The 18924-nt window shown below is 41.4% G+C and overlaps 1 protein-coding gene across 8 annotated transcripts in view; it reads left to right on the top strand.

The window, feature by feature from the left end:
- Window positions 1–18924, top strand: part of relch (RAB11 binding and LisH domain, coiled-coil and HEAT repeat containing) — a 45975-nt gene that overhangs the window by 20175 nt on the left and 6876 nt on the right. For 5 of the 8 annotated variants that reach the window (XM_036124795.1, XM_036124799.1, XM_036124793.1 and 2 more), the window contains 16 exons: window positions 4427–4539; window positions 4657–4747; window positions 7598–7669; window positions 7774–7914; window positions 7998–8162; window positions 8258–8405; window positions 8534–8690; window positions 8929–9052; window positions 10757–10805; window positions 11520–11599; window positions 12565–12671; window positions 13554–13653; window positions 14965–15047; window positions 18122–18185; window positions 18291–18429; window positions 18552–18668. In XM_036124795.1, the coding sequence (XP_035980688.1) occupies window positions 4427–4539; window positions 4657–4747; window positions 7598–7669; window positions 7774–7914; window positions 7998–8162; window positions 8258–8405; window positions 8534–8690; window positions 8929–9052; window positions 10757–10805; window positions 11520–11599; window positions 12565–12671; window positions 13554–13653; window positions 14965–15047; window positions 18122–18185; window positions 18291–18429; window positions 18552–18668 (1750 nt within the window). Of the gene's footprint in view, window positions 1–4426; window positions 4540–4656; window positions 4748–7597; window positions 7670–7773; window positions 7915–7997; window positions 8163–8257; window positions 8406–8533; window positions 8691–8928; window positions 9053–10756; window positions 10806–11519; window positions 11600–12564; window positions 12672–13553; window positions 13654–14964; window positions 15048–15724; window positions 15808–18121; window positions 18186–18290; window positions 18430–18551; window positions 18669–18924 lie in introns of those variants that run through there. The other 3 variants (XM_036124794.1, XM_036124797.1, XR_004927312.1) reach the window with 2 other exon arrangements.

Genomic DNA, 18924 nt, shown 5'->3' with positions numbered 1-18924 from the left:
TACATGCTACGGCATGTGTCAATTATGAATGCACCAATGCATTATACTCGGAATACGGCATGTTTCACATGAAAATGATTGCGTACTTTTGTTTGGCTTTAAATAAGATGGTGTACGATCATGTGCACCGTTTGAAAAGACATCAAGTTTACGTTGCAGTGCATATATGCCAAAGTTCAGCAGTTTTAGCTTTTCAGGGGTTCTGTGTGATTTTTTTTTTTTTTTCTTTAACTGTTATATTTTTGCTTTCCCCTTTGCTCATTTTCCTGCGTTAGTTGCTGAAGCTTTACCCAATGTTTAAGCACTATTTTGGTTAAAAAACTGGACCAACTGTGTAATCCTAAATATGTATGTTAAATATAAACATGTTATTTAAGCTAATTTCATAGATTGCCTTGCACAAGTATTCATACCCGTTAACCTTTTTTTCCTTTCATTTTTAGTCATGTTACACAAGCATCTGTATATTTTATTGGAAAAACACGGTATTCGCCTAAGCAAAGTAGTAAATAAGTTGTGAAGCAAAAGTTAAAAAATCTGAAAGGTGTGGAAAACTGCATTTACCAGCTTTACACAAATCCTGGTCAGATTGTTGTGGAGAGCATCTGTAAACATTTTTTGAAAACTTTTCACTGGCTCAACGTTGGATTTTTATCCAGGATCATCCTTCGCATAAACTCTGACCGACTTCCCTGTTCCTGATGCTGCAACCGCCGTGTTTCGCCATGCAGCGCATTGAGGGGCATGTCTTCTGCTACACGCAGCGTTTTAATCTACGTCTTTTCAGATTTTGTTCAGACAAAATGCTGGAAAACAGGCAACATTCACTACTTTGTGTAGGTCCAACACGCGTGAAGAGGTTCAAGGGGTACGAATTCATTTGCAAGGCTTCGTAAATTGTCATTTCAGCGTTGCTGAATCCGAACGGATCAGCTTTCGGTCTTTTTCTCATCTCAGACAGTAGATCACGATATTCAAGAACAAGTTCTAATGAAAAGAAAAGAAAGGCACGGGCGCTGAAATAGTTCAGCCATTAACGAACCTCTGCTCCCAGCGAGCTAAAAAGGCAGACACAGGCACATGTGCACCCTGACTACTTGCATGCGATTTGTGTTTATATCTGTCCATTGTTCACAAATAAAAAGCATTTGTATTTAAGTGTTGGAACATGATACAGAAAATGTTGTAATTTTCTGAAAGAGGTAAGTCTGGTTTTGCTGACTCCCTGTTTCACTGCTTTGCATATCACCTTGGTAATGCTGGCGTAATCGACCTCAGGCCGTTAAGAAGCTCCTAATCTCTTTACTAAATCAAGGTAAACAAAGCAAAGGGAGAGGTTGGTGAGAAATTAAATTACAGCAGCACACTAATCCTTTGGAGCTCCTTTTAAGGCTTGTGGACTTTGCTCCGTGTCGGTTAGATTCAAAGATCATTACCTCGTATATTCATACGCAGATGCAGCTGCTCCCACTTCTGTCTTGCAACTCGAAACTCTGCGACCACCACACGCCCGGAAACCCACCTTTTTAGTTTAAACGTGACACCCACTTGAAAGCCAAAGGTGTTTGACCTGAAACAGAGAGTCGTTTCAGGCTGCCTGCCACCTGGCCATCTTATCAGACTCTGTAAATCAGTAAACATCATGTTTTTGTTTCAGGTACAGGACTCGATTGTCAAACTTGAATTTGAATTGCACCCAATTTCAGACTTTCCTTCAGGCTTTTCTTTTTGGAGTCGTGTACCAAAACAACTATTTCTCTGTTTCATTCTGTGCTAACAACACAGAGAGATTTACATTGTGGTTGTTATTATACACCGATGAGAATTTCGTGGCCTATCTCCAATCTTCTGTTTTTCCAGAGATATTGTTATTTTCAAAGACAGTCACCCATGTCCAATGAGGTTTTTTGTCCTTGGAGAGTAGGCAAAACTATTTCTTAAAGTCAAGAGAACAGAAAAAATATGACCAAGAAAAGTTAGTACATTTTGTATTTTACTTTTAATAATACAAATGTGCAAGACGAAGGTAAAGCAATTTCCAAATCAGATTACTTAATTTAGATGCTTGTTGAGTTCATTGTTGAGCGGGTAGAATAAAACATTTCAAGATTAAATTATTTGTGCATTCTATCTGTTTTCGTCTTAATCAAGATTAAACAATCTTTATTGTCATTATGTGTTACCATAATGACCTTTTTGATGAGAGAAACTCACAGATTACACACAATGAGCTCGAGACGCGGGGAGCGTCTAATGGCTTTCATCGCCACCTCACTGGAGACCCAAGACAACATGCGACAACGACCGCAGCGTTTCAAAACGAATCGCTTGTTTTCCCAGAAATCTTCTTGGTCATGAAACTGGAGGGCATTTGATATCTTCAAAGCAGTCCGTGACCAACAAAGATGGAGAGTCAGAAGATGTTGCTGGAACTGATTGAAATATTACTTTTGCCTACTCTACAAAAGGAAAATGCAACTGGGTTCATCCTATGTTACAGACAAAGAGACGGCATGGGGAATATCGTTTTAAGGGCGCACTTCACGGCTGATCCAGATAAATGCCCATTTATCTGGATCATTGTTCAACATTGTTCAATTTCCTTGTGTCGCGTCGCAAGCCAGCCTGTGCACGTTCAAGCGTAGGAGCTGGAAATTTCACACGCATGAATTTCACCGGTCGCTTGGCTGGAGGAGGGCAGGCGATTGTCGTCTCATCGCATAAGTTCCATAGGAAATGAATGGAGAGGGAGCGACGTCGCTCCCTGTGTGTCGAGCCCATAACACGCCGACTAAACAAGACATGATGTTTCCGCGCTGACCACCAACGCTTCCTGAGAAGCTTAAAGCGTGCAAATAGTCCTTAACATCTAATGAGACTCATTTTTGAGTCAAACGTCAGACAGCAGTCCTTTTACAGATGATATAGGTTACTGTGCAGCTGCATGAGTGAGTCTCACGGACGCTTCATCGTTTCATACACTCGGTAAAAATCAACAAAAATGGCCAACTTTCAGTTACAGCAACCACACCGAAGAAGATTGTCGTGTTCGTGGCCTAACGGTCCTGGGGCATGATGCGTTCACTGATTCTGCTCACTAGCCAGTTTCTTGGTGTTTGTAAATGAATGTGAGAACGCGTTCTGCATCTGCTACTTTTGGGCAAGACACTAATTGCCAGATTTGCTGCTAAACGCACCCCAACCCCTTGTTTGCCATCACACGTTTGTGTAGCAATTCACCAAAAGCTGTTTTTAAATGAAAGTTCTGATAATTTTGTCTATAGTCTGGTCTTTTAAAGAGAGGCTCTGAGACAGTTTTTTTTTTTGCGGGCTTGGGTCTTCCCACTGCGGTTCCCTGTCAGGTTAGTCTGTTTCGCGCCCTGAAGGAGTCTGTCTCTTGGAAACGCAAAGGTTCATAGTAGAATCTCCGATACATGAACTTTATGCATTCCTCCAGTCATTTAATCGAGGCTGTGCTGTAGGCCTTTAGGCATACAGTTTCTGCTCAGAAACCAATGCAGAAAATGTATTGAATGTGACAGTCTGAACCAAGCTCCTTGACACGTACTGGACGCATGAACTGATTTCCCCCATGCCGAACTTATTATTAGACACCTAAAACCACCCGCTGATACTTTATTATTGGATTTTGGTCTTTGTAAAAGTCTGCCAGCCTGGCACTTTACGTCTCAGGGTTGGTCTAGCGTTGAGCGAGTGACTCACCAGAACCCCATCTTTACCCAGTTCTCTACAAAATTTCCATCTAGTTTAAGGTTTTTGCTTGCTCCCCAAGAGCTTGGCAGGAAAGTATTATATCTTCTCGGAAAGGAAGAAAAAGAAATATTTTTAACTCTGTTTGCACTCTTTAATTTCGGTGTGTTTGTAGGGAATGTAGGACCGACCGCAGTTTGGCCATGGAGGCCCTCTATCAAGGGCAACTGAGCTCTCTCCCTTCTGGCTGGAGATCCCATGAACTCTGCCTGAACTCTAGGAGAGAGCTCAGACTTTGGAGGGGAGCTTGTGTGCCGTGCATTTGTGTGTGTCTGTCAATATCCTGGGTGTGTGCATGCAGTTTGTGAGCTTCTGCAGTATGTGCCACTAAATGTGTGTGCGTGTGACTCCAGAGCTGAATGAGTCCTTATAAGACAGACAAGATATTTAAGGTAAGCAAGTCTCTGCGATACAAAAGGGCTCTTTATTTTCCCCAAGTTACCCCTGTGTTGTATTGCCCCTGTGACTTTAACAGTTTTAGTTAATTCAACCTCCTTCTCTCCTAATCCTGCTTCTCCAGTGATTGACTGGCCTGCTCAGTGTCCACCAACCACTTTTTATCCCGTATTTATTTTTATTTTTTTCATGAAGCTCTGCTTATAAAAGATGCTTTATGTAACGTGAGCTCTTCTGTCTGTCCTCTCCTCTCCATCAGGAGCTGATTCCCCTCATATTGTGCACTGCATGTCTTCACCCGGAGCCTAAAGAGAGGGACCAGCTCCTCCACATCCTCTTTAACCTGATCAAGAGACCGGACGATGAGCAGAGGTGAGTGTGTAGATTTCCTATTTTCATCCCATTTTACGATCCTGGTAATATAAAGGGGGGGAATACAGTTGTCGTCTATTGATGTCTTCTCCTGCACGTCCACTTGTGTGTCCATAGACAAATGATCCTGACGGGCTGCGTCGCGTTCGCTAGACATGTGGGTCCCACTCGGGTCGAAGCGGAGCTGCTTCCTCAGTGTTGGGAGCAGGTATAGTACATGCACAGCAAATTACACTCTTTATTTATTTATTTATTTATTTATTTATTTTTTTCATTGATACCACTGAATTTCACTGCCTTACAATATTTGATATTTACATACACAAACTAGTGCATGATTGTGATGTGGAAGGTAATTCTCGACCCCAGTTGATGTCTTTAAGAGCCTGCAGTAAACTGCTGAGACTAACCTTTTCCTAACTAAACCAAATTTGACAGGACCTTCTTTTTAATTCAATTCAACTTTATTTATATAGCAGAAATCCATGAAACATGTCATCTCAAGGCACTTTACAAAGTCAAAATCAATCATATTATGGTATATAGATTCGTCAAAAATGTCCTATATAAGGGAACAAGTTGATTGCATCAAAGTCCCGACAAGCAGCATTCACTCCTGGGGAAGCGTAGAGCCACAGGGAGAGTCGTCTGCATTGTCCATGGCTTTGCAGCAATCCCACATACTGGAATCAGCTGAAGACTTTGAACTGCATTTTGTGGACTTCGTAATAGTAAAGAATTACAATAGACCAGCCTTGAAGTAACAAATGCATGGACTACTTTTTCAGAGTCACCCCTGGACAGAATGTTTCCAATTTTGGCGATATTCCGGAGGTGAAAAAGGGAAACTCTGGAAACCTGTTTAATATGGGATTTAAATGACATGCCTTGGTCAAAAGTAACACCAAGATTTTTTACTTCATTACCAGAGGCCAAGTTAATGCCATCCAGATTAAGTGATCGATTAAGAACTTTATTTTTTGAGGACTCTGGCCCGAAGATTACAACTTCTGTCTTGTCAGAATTTAGATGCAGGAAATTTAAAGTCATCCAGCATTTGATGTCATCAAGACATGACTGCAATCGAAGTAACTGATTGGATTCATCAGGATTTATGGATAAATATAGCTGAGTATCATCAGCATAACAGTGGAAAAATAATCCCATGCTGTGTGATAATTTTGCCAATCGGAAGCATATATATAGTAAAGAGAATTGGTCGAAGGACTGAACCCTTTGGTACTCCACAAGTGACCCTAGAGTTTGAAGAATATTTATTATTAACATGAACAAACTGGAATATGTCTGACAGATAAGATTTAAACCAGCCCAATGCTTTCCCCTTAATCCCTACAGTATGTTCAAGTCTTTGTAGGAGAATATTGTGATCAACTGTATCAAATGCAGCACTGAGATCTAACAGGACAAGTATAGACACGAGTCCATTATCTGAGGCCATGAGAATATCATTAGTGACCTTCACCAGAGATGATTCAGCTCCTGATTGCCCCAGGACTTTTGATTTGCCTCCCATACACAGCAGCATCCGTTTTTATTTTTTTTGGAAATGCAACTAAAAACCCATGTTTTATAAGCCATCTTGCAGTTTTGCACTGTATTTAGCCTCACTCATTTATCCGTCTACTCTGAGCTGCTTTCCTGTCCACCAAAAAGTAAACCATCCCCGTTAGCATGATGCTCCCCCCACTATTTTTTACGGTGGAAATGATGAGCCCAGAGTGAAGTGCGGTGTTTTTTTTCTGGTGATAAGTTAAATTTTAGACTCTCACCAGAGCACCTTCTACCACATGTTTTCCGTGTTCCCTGGATGGCCTTAAAGGTATAGTGGACGGTTTTTGCGAAATGTAGGTAAGAAGTCACTTTTTGAATAACTGCATAAGACCGCCTTACCTGCTCTTCTGCTCCTCAAGGGGATCATGTCAAAAAATCTCCCAAATCCACTCTGGTCTTTGTTTTTTCTTCTGAGGCCTTCCTCTTCCTCTCATAAACTTGTAAGACAGTTTGCTTCTTGTGACTCTCAGACATTTTCAAAGGCTGAAACCGAAGCTCACTGGATACATAAACACTAGAATTGTGCAGCAAGAGGAAACTAACAGAGTGAGCACGCACACTGACGTTAGGTGAGCGCGTCGCGGTGATTGGCATGTGGGACCACCAATAGATAAGATGATCCCGTTCACTATACCTTTAAGCAAAGTACTAACTTCTGATCAATGCTCTCCTCGGTTGACCATGTCCTGGTAGGACTGCAGTTGAGTCATACTCTTCTCGTTTTCAGGTGACTAATTGTTCAATGCTCAACTCAGGAGATTTCGAATTGATTAGATAGCTCACTAGTGTACCATGTTTACTAATTTTGGTGACTTCTAAAGTTTGTACTGGATTTATTTTTAGAGATGTCAGAGTTAAGCGGACCGAATGCATTTGTACACCAAACTATCAGGTTCTTATTGCCGTCGCAAATCATGTTTCATTTTGGTTCTGCTTTATAGCATAATGTGAAGGAGAGTATGTGAAAACATGAAAGTTGATTTTCGTAAGCTCACTAAATGTGAAAAAGCTCAAGGGGTTTGAGGCACTATATGCATGTCTCAAGTTATATTAGTAATTGACAAAGTCAACCATCACATAACTGCATGTATGTATTTCCTCTTTTCTTTTAAACTATATTAATGTTCAAAATGGTCAAAAGTTATGATTTTTCACTTGATTACAGTTACAATTTAGTGCTGCTCTCTGATTATGGAAATTTCTTTCGATGCTTTGTAAGAGACCCTAGCATAAATGAGAGAGCAGTTTTGTTTTTATTGCTACCTGTGCAACCACAGCCATGATAAACAAACCCCGCCGCCGTGGCAATGGCCGCTGCTAGCCGTCCGGAGGCTGAGACTCTGCAAAGATAAATTGTGGTTTCCACAGGGTCAGCGTGTTTATGACACTCAAGTTGTTTCCATTCCTTTGCGTCGGCACTCCCGTCTGTGTCTGGTTTCCTTTTTTTAACGTTTACCATTTCTCTGTGAACATTCGGTCTCCATAGATTAACCACAAATACCCTGAAAGGAGGCTGTTGGTGGCTGAAGCCTGTGGAGCCTTAGCACCTTACCTGCCTGTAAGTTTCTACTGTGCGCAGAGTTCAAAAACAGAATCTGTAGGTTAAAGTATAACTTAAAAACTCACTTTTTTTCCTCCTTTTGTCTTTTTTTTTTTTCTTAGAAGGAAATTCGTAGCTCCTTGGTGTTGTCTATGTTGCAACAGATGCTTGCTGAGGACAAGGCTGACATGGTCAGAGAGGCTGTGGTCAAAAGTTTGGCCATTATAATGGGGTACATTGACGACTCTGACAAGTACGCTCAGGTAAATCCCTTGGAAAGAGGAATGTAAATCAGTTATTTTTTTGTTGAAGGACTTTTGAGACACCGCTGTTTTGTTCATTGCAGGGATTTGAGTTAATGCTCCTCTCCCTCGGGGACCCGTCAGAGCGGGTGGTCAATGCAGTCCACCAGGTTTTCATCCCTGCCTTCGCTGCCTGGACCACAGAGCTTGGCACCCTGCACACTGCACTCATTCCTTCTCTGCTGGCTCGTATAGAGAAACTGCTCACAGTGAGTTTCTGCGTGTCGTTTGAGTCAAATCCTCTGCATTTGGTATTCGTCGGATGTAGTTTGCTTTCCATTCTGACCGAGACTTCTCCCCACAGCAGGGAGAACATGGTCTGGACGAACACAAGCTGCACGTTTTTCTGTCGGCTCTTCAGTCCCTTATCCCACCTCTGTTTGCCGTGGTGCTGCAGAACGCACCCTTCACCAGCAGAGCCAAACCCCACGAAGACATACCCTCAATAGAAGGTAAAACGGCCCCAAATCCACAGATGCTTCTTTCAACAAAGATTGCGGGAGGTCAACAGAAACCTCAGCCGAATTTTGGGATGAATAAGCGGCGTTTGTCTGTTTCCGTACCTTGTTTCGTCTTCTAGTGACCCGGTTCCCAAGGCCAGCCTCTCCTCTCCAGGACATGGCTATCATCATCGGAAGCAGAGAGCTGCTTAGCTCGCTGCTGCTCCTCTATGACCACCAGCTAGAGCATGAGGGAACCACTGGCTGGGAAAGCCTCCTGTGGGTGGTCAACCAGCTGTAAGCCATCCACACGTCAGCATTTAATGTCAAACATGTCTTACCTCAGAGAAATTAACATAAATTCCCAATGAAATTCAATGAACTTTGTAGCTGTAACATTACAAAATGAAGAAAGTTTAAGCGGCATGAATACTTTAGCACAAGCTGTTTTCAAAAATCTATGCCTACGAAACATTGTATTGAAATGGTTAAATAAATGATGTAGTTAATTCATGTCTGTATTTTCTCTCTCTAGCCTTCCTCAACTCATAGACATCGTGGGTCGCATCAATGTGACCTCCTCAACCTGTGTTCACGAGTTCTCTCGCTTTTTCTGGAGGTTTTGTCGCACGTTTGGCAAAATCTTTACCAACACTAAGGTAAAGCTCAATCGCCTACCAAGCTTAAACACTATGCTAAGTTGTCTGAGAGGCAATTCTAAAGTTTCCTTTGCTTCCTTATTTTATGAAGGTCTCAGTGTTTCCATTAAGTTGAGAACCGTATCTACATAAATAAATATAATTATAAATTTCACATCTAAATGTAGTCCCCTATTATTGTTGCAATAAAAATATCCCATGTAAACATTTTACCTTGGTCCTTTTTACATTTCAGGGACTTTCAGCCATTACCGTGGATTTTGAAAACCCTCCATGCATTTTGACACAGTAGTTTAAATTTCTCTGGTCCACACTTTCCTGGATAAAGGATCCTGGTCAGGGGGTACGACTTTTAGGATGTATTCACACCTGCCACATTTGGTCTGCTTTAAACAGACAAGAGCTCATTTCCCCTCCTGGTCCTGAGCTTTTATACAGGCGTGAGATAAGCAAATCCTGGCCCAGACCAATCAACCAGAGTGTATCCCACTTTTTGAGGGCGTCGAGGTCCACTTCCATATAGACTCCATTGAGATTTGCTTATTGTGTGAATACGAAACGGCCTTGATCCGACCTGACATGTGCCTCTATGGACCTAACAAGCCACCAAAGCAAGGACCATAGTGCTGAAATCATACCTGTTGCTTAGCAACGCTGTTGCCTGCATGCTGTGGGACTCCTTTGGCTTGCAGGACGCATTTTCAATGCCATTCCAAAATTGTGAGTGCTCTTGACACTCACAATAATTTAGCAGCTGTAATAACAGCACAAATATGCAAAACAGAGGATTTCCATAATAGTTTTCCTCCATTTCTGGGTCTGTGCTAAACCCTGCCCTAGTTATAGTTCACTTGTTCATTTGAAAAAAGTACAATGTGAAAGCAAACTGCACCAAACGACAACAATTAAAGTCCACTTTTGGTCTGAACCAAAGAAGTGGACTTATAGGACTTTTCTGGTTATAGCCAGCGAGCCTCGTTGACAGGGCAGTCGGGGCTCTCTATACCCAACGAGCATTTCCCAGATGAGTTGAAGTTAAACTCAGACGTAATTCAGATGATATGTCGCGGTTTATATTTCAGCATTTCATTTGTCACTGACCAAATCGTTTTGGTTTAGATTAACGTCAAGCTTCATTACAGGATAGTTTTATTTAACCATGTCTTACTGAAGAGCAGCAGAGTAAATTTGGGAGCGACTGATTCGCTCACCTTAACTGCGTGCCTGAGACAACGGTCTGGAGTTCCCCAATGTTTGAATTAAACCAAAACAAAATAAGCAAATGTTCAGGCTTTACAACTTCACATCTGTGTTTACATTGTGATGTTTGCTAGGTGAAAGATGTTTACTTAATACAAGATTTGTATTTATTGTTTAAGTGTTTTTTATCAGCGCCACCCATTGGAGTGGAGGTGTAGTGCGGCTTTCTTCTCAACTTTCCCTTGAGCTGATTTTAGATGCGTTTCCATGACCTTTCCGAGCAGTGAAAACATAGAGCCCGCAAATTACTCTGGATTCCTTTACCCTCATAAAAAAAAAAAAAGAAATCCAGAATACTTAAATCCCGGGACTTTCAGGTTGAAAGGAGGCTCTAATTGTCTTTTAAAACAGCGTCAGGGGGTTACAGCTAATTTATTAGTTTTATCTTTCTACAATCCACAATAAATAAATGACATGGACTTACCGTGCCGTTTGCTTGTTTAGGTGAAACCACAGTTCCAGGAGATTCTCAGACTTTCTGAAGAAAACGTTGGTAAGGGCTGCTTTTACTTTCCCTCGTTTTTTTGGTTATAGATTTATTTATTCTTTTAGCTCTCTGAGGAGAATGTTGATAGGTGGAGTTTAGACTCCAGACACAATTGATGTAAACAAGCTATTTGGAGTCAGTTTTGGGTGTTCCCCTTCTTTTTGTTTCTTTCTTGTTTTATTTTTTTTAATTCCTGACATGTTTCTGTAGTTATAACTGGGCCCTTGGTCTCTTTAGCTGCCAAGTCATTTAGCTTTGGTATTGCAGCCATTTATGAAATGTCTTTTCTTCTGAAACCCTGTCAGTGTTGAGGTCATCCTGATCCTTACATAGCATGTGACCCATTCTGTGGGTTTCTGTAATACCACAATAATATATTGTATAATCAGGCCACATTTCTTTCAGACCAAGTCATGGTTACAAATGGGAACTAAAATATGATATACTGTGAATCCTCGCCCCATAAATGTATGTTGTTGCTTTTTTTTTTCAACCAAGAACCAAAAAAAGCATGTTAAAATTACTTGTGTATTGAATCCATGTAATAGTTTGAGGATTTACAGTACCTCAAGAATATGCAGTATGCAGTCGTTTACAGAAATACTACTTTATTATTAGGTGTAATTGTTTCATATAATTTCCTCCACTCTACGTAGCTCACGTAACTTGGGTTATAAGGGAGCTTGACAATCTGTTTTGTTCTGACTTCATTGCTTTCAGATGCCTCAGCAGGAAATGGTATACTGACCAAAGCCACAGTCCCAATCTATGCCACTGGAGTGCTGACTTGTTACAATCAGGTAATTGAAATCTACAGAGAGCCCAACGTTGCTTGTAACCTGAGTTGTATCTGGCTTTTCCGTATCGACGCCAGTTCCTGGTTCTCTTTAACGATCTTATCACTATAAAACATACAAACTGATTGGTGTAAATTTTGTTTTTCAACACTTAAATGTACAAAACATCGTCCATAAAGGATTTTTTTTTTACAGGTTTCCTGACTGAGGTGGTAGTTTTTTAGCCTACAGAAACGGAAGTGATAGCAAGAATTTTCAGATTCATGCACCAGATATCCCTTTTTGAACTGAAGAAAATGCATCAAAGAACATCCTGTCTGTTGATGCCTGATGATGTTTATGATTTTTTTTTCTTAAGCTAGAAACTAAGAATTATTTCTTCAAATTTTATATTTGACATTCAAGGAATCTTTTCTCCTAAATAACCACAGACATGATGAAATTATTTTGAAATATAAAAAAAACTTTTAAGCAAATGAAATTAATTCTTATGTTATTAGACCCTTGATTTCTGTTGCATAGTATAGTCTAAAAAAGTGTATGATCTGCTGGACTGTATGGATTATTTTTAATTTTCATAACGTATATTATTTATATATATATTATATATTTTTTCACAAATGTTTACTCACTAAACAGAATAAACATTTGTAGTGCTGGATTTTCCTTTAATTTTTTTTCCTGTGGCACTAGTGGCTTTTATTTAAAAGTAGACTGACAGGAAACAGGGTTGTGAGAGGGGGGAGACATGGACTAAGCCCTCCAGACGGGCCGTGAACATTACCCCTGCAGTGCTGTATTTGGAGTAAACTGTGTTGTCTCTTGGTGGAGTTTTCCAAAATGACATACACGTGTGTATGTGAAAACAATAATAATCGTAGTCTTGCAGTCAGAAAATGCTAAGATATTACATTTGTAGTGGATCAGATAATGTAGCCGATTTTAAATTTGCCAACTAATCTGGGCAGGAGGAAGATCGCAAGCTGCTGGTGGGTTTCCTGGAGGATGTGATGACAACTCTGTCTCTGTCTCACGCTCCTCTCGACAGCTTGAAGGCCTCCTTTGTAGAACTGGGGTGAGACACACACACATACATATTAGGGTTGTTCGGTATAACGGTATTAATTTGGCACCGGGTACTGCATTTGAATGGGAACGGTACTTGCAGCGCTGCCGATAGCATGCCGGCATTGCTGAGAGGCGAGGAGCAAGTTGGGGAGAGAGAGGGAGACACTGTCGCCAACTCAGCAACTTTGTCACTATACTAGAGTTTTCAGACCTCTCTAGTAACCTTTTTTCACAAAAGCAACTGGCGACAAATCTTGCGGCTATTCTGTGTTGTTGGAGACTCTGTCGACAACACGTAAAAGCATCGATCGCCCCTCCCACCTTCTAAGCACTGAAGGCAGAGCTTTTGTCCTGGCTGCTAGCTGCAGCCCGCCTGCCTAAGGAGACCCGTCCCACCCCGCGTCCACATTTCAAATGAATCACATGTGCAAAGCTGCCGCTGATCCTGCCCCGGTCGACAAAGCGGGATCTTAATATGATTTATTTTTCCACTGAACCGTCGTTGCACTAAAATAAATCCCTGCTTGAAGAGAGAGGGAGCAGTCTTTCCCCTGCATTAAAGTGCTGGGCTCTTTAATGCATAACTATCAAAGCTGTCTTCTCATTATAGAATCCTTTTTTTTTCTGGTAATATCACGACTTTACTCTCGTATCACCACTGCTTTGTTCGGGCAATATTAGGACTTTGATTAAAAATTGTCTATGTATGGCCCGATCCATGCACTTTTGACTCAGTAATATGTTTTTTTTGTTCTCTTTTTATTTAAAAAGTATCAAAGTATGGAAATACATGTTAGTACCGGTACCAAAAAGTGGGTACTGTGACAACACTAATATATGAACTAGTTACATAGAATGACACTTGACTCATATTTCTTGTCCCTGTCAGTGCCAACCCGGTGTATCATGAGCTGCTGCTGACCGTCTTATGGTACGGAGTGGTCCATACGTCTGCTCTGGTCCGGTGTACGGCAGCACGGATGTTTGAGGTACGAACCAAACCCTGATCTAGATTTTTATCAAAAGAAATTATGTTAATGCAGTAGTAATTTATGATTCAAATTTATTTGACTGTTGCATCTTTGATTAAATGAAAGTAATGAATTATTATTGAGTCAATCATGTTCTGGTGTTTCAGGGAATGTAGAATATTTTTTTTATTATGTAAAGATTGTCTTCAGCAGTTATGCCTTCTTACAGCATACATCTATTTTAATGTTCATCTGTTTGCTGTAAATGTGCCAGCTTTGCTTTCTGCCGCTGTTGCTGTTAAAGATGCATTCTGATACGAAGCTGTTCTGTCTTTTGAATGTAAGCGATGTAAGCGAAGACCTTAGCAAAAAATCTTCTCGCCGCTCTGGTTCCAGCTGTGTGGCTAAACCCTCCTCAAGCTAACATCAGACCTTACACTGTGCACTGACCCTAGAGGTTGCTATATAAATATCTGCTCCGTGTCGTTGAAACGCTGAGGTCGGCAAACTAAGGCTACTCTGTAATGAGGGGGGGCAAAACTAATTTTGTGTTTCACTGTTAGGATTTCAGGCCTTCATGGAAACATGAAACGTTATTGCTGATCTGCAATAATCTGCCGACGGGCGCGGTTAAAACCTGTTTTTCAAGGCAAACATTCAAAACGAGGTCTCTGCACACTTTAGATCAGATGTTGGCACGGAGGGTCTAGGTATAACAGTGCAACCTGGCCAATCTTTATCTATACTCGGGGGGAGGAAGAATGGCAAGCTGTTTTCACCCCCCCCCCCCTGTTTTGTAAATCTCTTGCCCTTTCCCAAAGCACATCACTGTCACCATCCCATATTTGTACAGTTGTCCACCATTGTTAGGACTGTGGATTGAAGGGGGGAGGGCCTTTGCCACACATGCCAGATCAAATTCCCTGTCTCCAAAAAAATATTTCCCAAATTAAATCTGATTAAATAAAATTTGATCTGGAGTCTGTGGAAAGAAGCCGTGGCTCTGAGCTCGCTTTACCGCAGTGGTCCCTGTGAAGGATGTGAGTGGATGTGTAAAACTAGACGTACACACACTTGCCTGATGCGTGTAGTGCCGTTCTGTGCCTTGCAGCTATAGTTCTTGTCATTGTATATCACTTTATTCCTATCTTTTTGTGTTTTTTTGTTTTCTTTTCCCCCCTACTTTCTTTCTTTTTGCTTTTTTTTTTTTCTTTGTTGTTTTTTTTTTTTTTTTTTTCTTCTTTGTCTTTTGCCGGTGTTGCTCGCTCTTGTCCCAAACGCCCCGCCCACCTATGTGACATCGCGGCTGGCTCTGTCCAATCCAATCAGCTGCTGGTGAAGGGGGTGAATGAGACGCTGGTAGCTCAGAGAGTGGTGCCGGCTCTCATCACACTGTCTTCCGACCCTGAAATGTAAGTGGAACAACAGTAAAACAATGCTGCGTCTCTTTCCCCCTTCTCTCCGCCGCCTGAGAACTATCACACTAGAACGAGTCTGTCCCAGCGTGGAGCAAATTCACTGTTAAAAAAAAACAAAAAAAACAGACCGTATCTGCCAATATTATCTAATCCTTCTGCTGTGTAGGATTTCAGTGAGACCTTTTTGTATTAAATTGGCTTTGCTTTTGGTTTGGAGTGGCTCCTGCTTAGGGTTAGGCCGCGCTTGGGTCGTTCTACTGCACAACCACTGTTGGCGCTGATTCTCTGCAAGTCTTCGTCATCGATCTGCAACACTAACGCATGCCCGCGCTCACCGCCTCATCTGTCCTCAACACTAACCCAATCCCTTCAGATTGGTCCACATCTGACGACAGCATCATCCCTGCATGGTCATCTGTAACCCCTTCCTCCCTCCCTCCCTCCTCTTCCTCCCCCCCACCCTCTCCTCGTTGAAGCAGGGTATCTTCTAAAGGACTCGATGGGTGGTTGGTTATGTTTTTGCCCCATCTCTCTATTTATCCTGTCACCCTGTTCTTTTCTCTTTCACCCTAAAACCTCGATTATCCCCCCTCAATCTCTGCCTCTCACTTTCACTTCTCCCTTATCGTACCTCTCCCACTCTCTCATCCTGCTGTGTGGTGGGTTTGCAGTTGGTTCTCCGAGGCATGAGTGAAGCATTAGTTGACCGCCGGGCGGCTCCAGCCCTAATAACACTGTGCAGTGGGCCTGAATTGTGAGTCAATCAATACAAAATCCGAAAGAAAACTCTCTGAAATCATTTTCATTCTGTTGGCTGCATCCTTACAGTGTAACACGGCTTCTGTGTTTAGATTCACCTTTGTGATTTAATATGTTGGACATTCTTTAATAAATGAGTTGACTTTTAATCCACGATTTGTAGCAACCCTGTTGGAATGCAGCCTCGTTCATGTCATCGTTCTATGTAGATACACATGTTCATTTGTACATACAGCTGGGATGAACTTTTAAATTAAGGCTACATTGTGTTAACTCTTACTGATTTTTTGGTATCGTAAAAAATGTTATTGACAGATTATATAAAAACTAAAATGAGTATAAAACCAAAAATTGGCGGTAACACCAATACTTTTGTGACCTGATAATTCCCAGGTGGCTTATTTGGATGTTTTGATTATTTTTCTTGTTTTATTGTAATTGGAATGATTATTTAACATTGACCAATATCCCCACTAATCTTGATTTGTACCAGTAATTCTCATCAGAGGCTTTGATTACTTTTTTTGTTTCTCTTCATGCAAATCTGGGAAACACATTTTCTAATGAAAGGGATAGTTCCAATCCTTTTTTGCGGGTTTCTGCGTTGTACTTCTGAGTAGTCAGTATCATACCTGCAACAGACAGCATTGAGAATGCTGTTTTTACAATGTGCATCAATTTGAACAAGATGTTTGATCAGATGGTCACACAGAACGAGTAGCTTTCTTAGTAGCCACAATTTCTTAAGTGTATATAACCACATTTTCGATCTTAGCAACTGTATGATTAAAAGTTTATGGATGAGCATACACTTAAATTGCTTTGAATTTTTTTTTTTTTTCAGATTTGACTTGTATATGACAGAAATCTCCGGAGTAGATCCCAGTCTTAGTCTTTATTTGAACATCTTCCTGATTATCTGTACTGCAGTCACTCCAGAGGCTCGTCTGTTCGCAATGGAAGATGCTCAGTTGCATGCAGACAGTCTTCTGTCCGTCTTTGATGCATAGTTTGCTCCTTCATCGGAGAGCTTACCCAAAGGCAACAAAAGGAGCAGTACCGTTAATAATTGTCGGTGCGGTGTGGCACATGGTATTGTCTGCAAAAGTAGAAGACAAGACAGAAATTAAGGAGCTTCTCCCTCCATTTGCTGTGATGCATTTAATGGCCGCACAGACCACCTTTGTCTGCTGTGATGCCTCTTTTTCCTAGTATTTTTACATTTTTCTTTATTTTGACAATGTGCATTATCGAGATTTCTGCCACCGTCGCCATGTTTGCTAATTTCCCATGAACTTGGGAGCTACGTCGAAATTCCCTCCAGGGGCCACATTGCCCAACAACAATGCCGGCTTACAGGCATGGATGCAGGGATGCTTGACAACATCAGAAACTGTCTGTTGCATGTAAGATACTGACTACTTTAACGTACCTAATAGATCCTCCCATTAGGAAATCTAATCTTAGTTTTTATGCCGTTTTAAAAAGCTGACAGTTAATTTTTGTTAGTCTTATTAATTACTTGAGAAATGATTAACACCGAATCTTAACCAAACACTGTAAATGTCAGGTTGGGTCTCCTGTTATCTGCAAAACGTTGCTGTTTCTGTTTTAAAAAAAAAAACGTGAAAACTCATGGCAGGTGCTATGAACTTGTGTCATTGCTCAGTCATCAATTACCAACCTCATTAGTAATGAGACTATCACCGCTGCAATTGCAGAGTCAATCACAAACTCAGTACTGTAAGGCAGCATTTGCGATGGGTCGTGCAAATCAGTTCAGCCTGAACGTTGCATCTCGTCACAAAAGAAGCTCAACATCTGGCAGAGTTTGAGCTGGCTACAAAACGACCAGCTCTGTCTTATTTGTGGCTTCAATCGAGTCATTACGCTCGAACATAGCTTGAACACATGTTAACCAAAGTAGACCTACTCCTTTGTGGTTTTACTCGTTGTGGACTCAAGGTGCCACTCAATTAAGGAATGCGCATAAACACATAGTTTTACGTTTTGGAATCTGGTCGCAGCTTTGTTTAAAAAAAAAAAAAAAAAATAACAACAACCTGAAAGTGGCCTGGGAAACCTGTAGGAGTTTTTCTGCTGATGACAGCCTCTGCAGCCACATGAACCGCTTTAATGGCATCTGAACACCACAATCTGGTGATTCTAGTGTTTTAAGATATGGGGCATCTTTTTGCAGATAACATCTCAAGTCCTTCTGTTAAGAAATAGGACAAGTACCTAACAGAGTAGTAGCACAATAGCTGAAAATGGTCAGTGTTTTCTTTTGTTTTTCCTGCTTTTTACAGATCAGTTAGGATTGCCACTATTCCTGCCTTTGGCACCATCATGGAGACTGTCACGCAGAAAGAGGTAAGGAAATGACCGGCCCATTGAGCGGTTACGTTTATATGCCGATGACGCAGTTCTTTGAAGGTCATGGAAATTTGCTTTGGCGCTTTACGTGTTTGTGTGTAGCTACTAGAGCGAGTGAAAATGCAACTGGCCTCGTTCCTTGAAGACCCGCAGTACCAGGATCAGCACTCTTTGCACATGGAGATCATCCGGACGTTTGGAAGAGTCGGGCCTAACGCAGAGCCGCGCTTCAGAGACGACTGTATGTACCAGACACAAATACGAGATAATAAAAACTCCCCACGCGTCACCAACACGTATTTACATCACTCCCCTTTTTTTTTTTTGTCTCTTTGATTTTTGTTTTTTTTTGTATACCCGAAGTTGTTCTCCCACACCTTCATAAGCTCGCATTAGCCAACAACAGCCAGACGGTGGAAAGCAAGAGGATTGACATCGCCATCCACCTATTTGAAGCCTACAGTGCCCTTTCCTGCTGCTGTATCCTTTTATTATTTGTCTAAACTTGTCATAGACATCAGAAACACTTTAGAGATCACCTGTTTAGGTCATGTTTTTTTTGATGATTTACTCTCTTTGTGATGCTTGGTTTGGCTTCAATGTCAGTGTGTGCCTGTTAGATTTGGTCTGCCTTGCTCCTGGATGGTGATCTGGCTGCTGGTACGTATCAGTGTCGCCTCGGTGCCAGAGAGTGCGGTTCGCTGTGTGCGTTGGCTGGGTTTGCCTGTCATTTTGG

This window comes from Fundulus heteroclitus, chromosome 21, assembly GCF_011125445.2.
Source record: "Fundulus heteroclitus isolate FHET01 chromosome 21, MU-UCD_Fhet_4.1, whole genome shotgun sequence".
Classification (NCBI taxonomy): domain Eukaryota; kingdom Metazoa; phylum Chordata; class Actinopteri; order Cyprinodontiformes; family Fundulidae; genus Fundulus; species Fundulus heteroclitus.
This window is presented reverse-complemented; position numbering and strand designations above follow the sequence as displayed.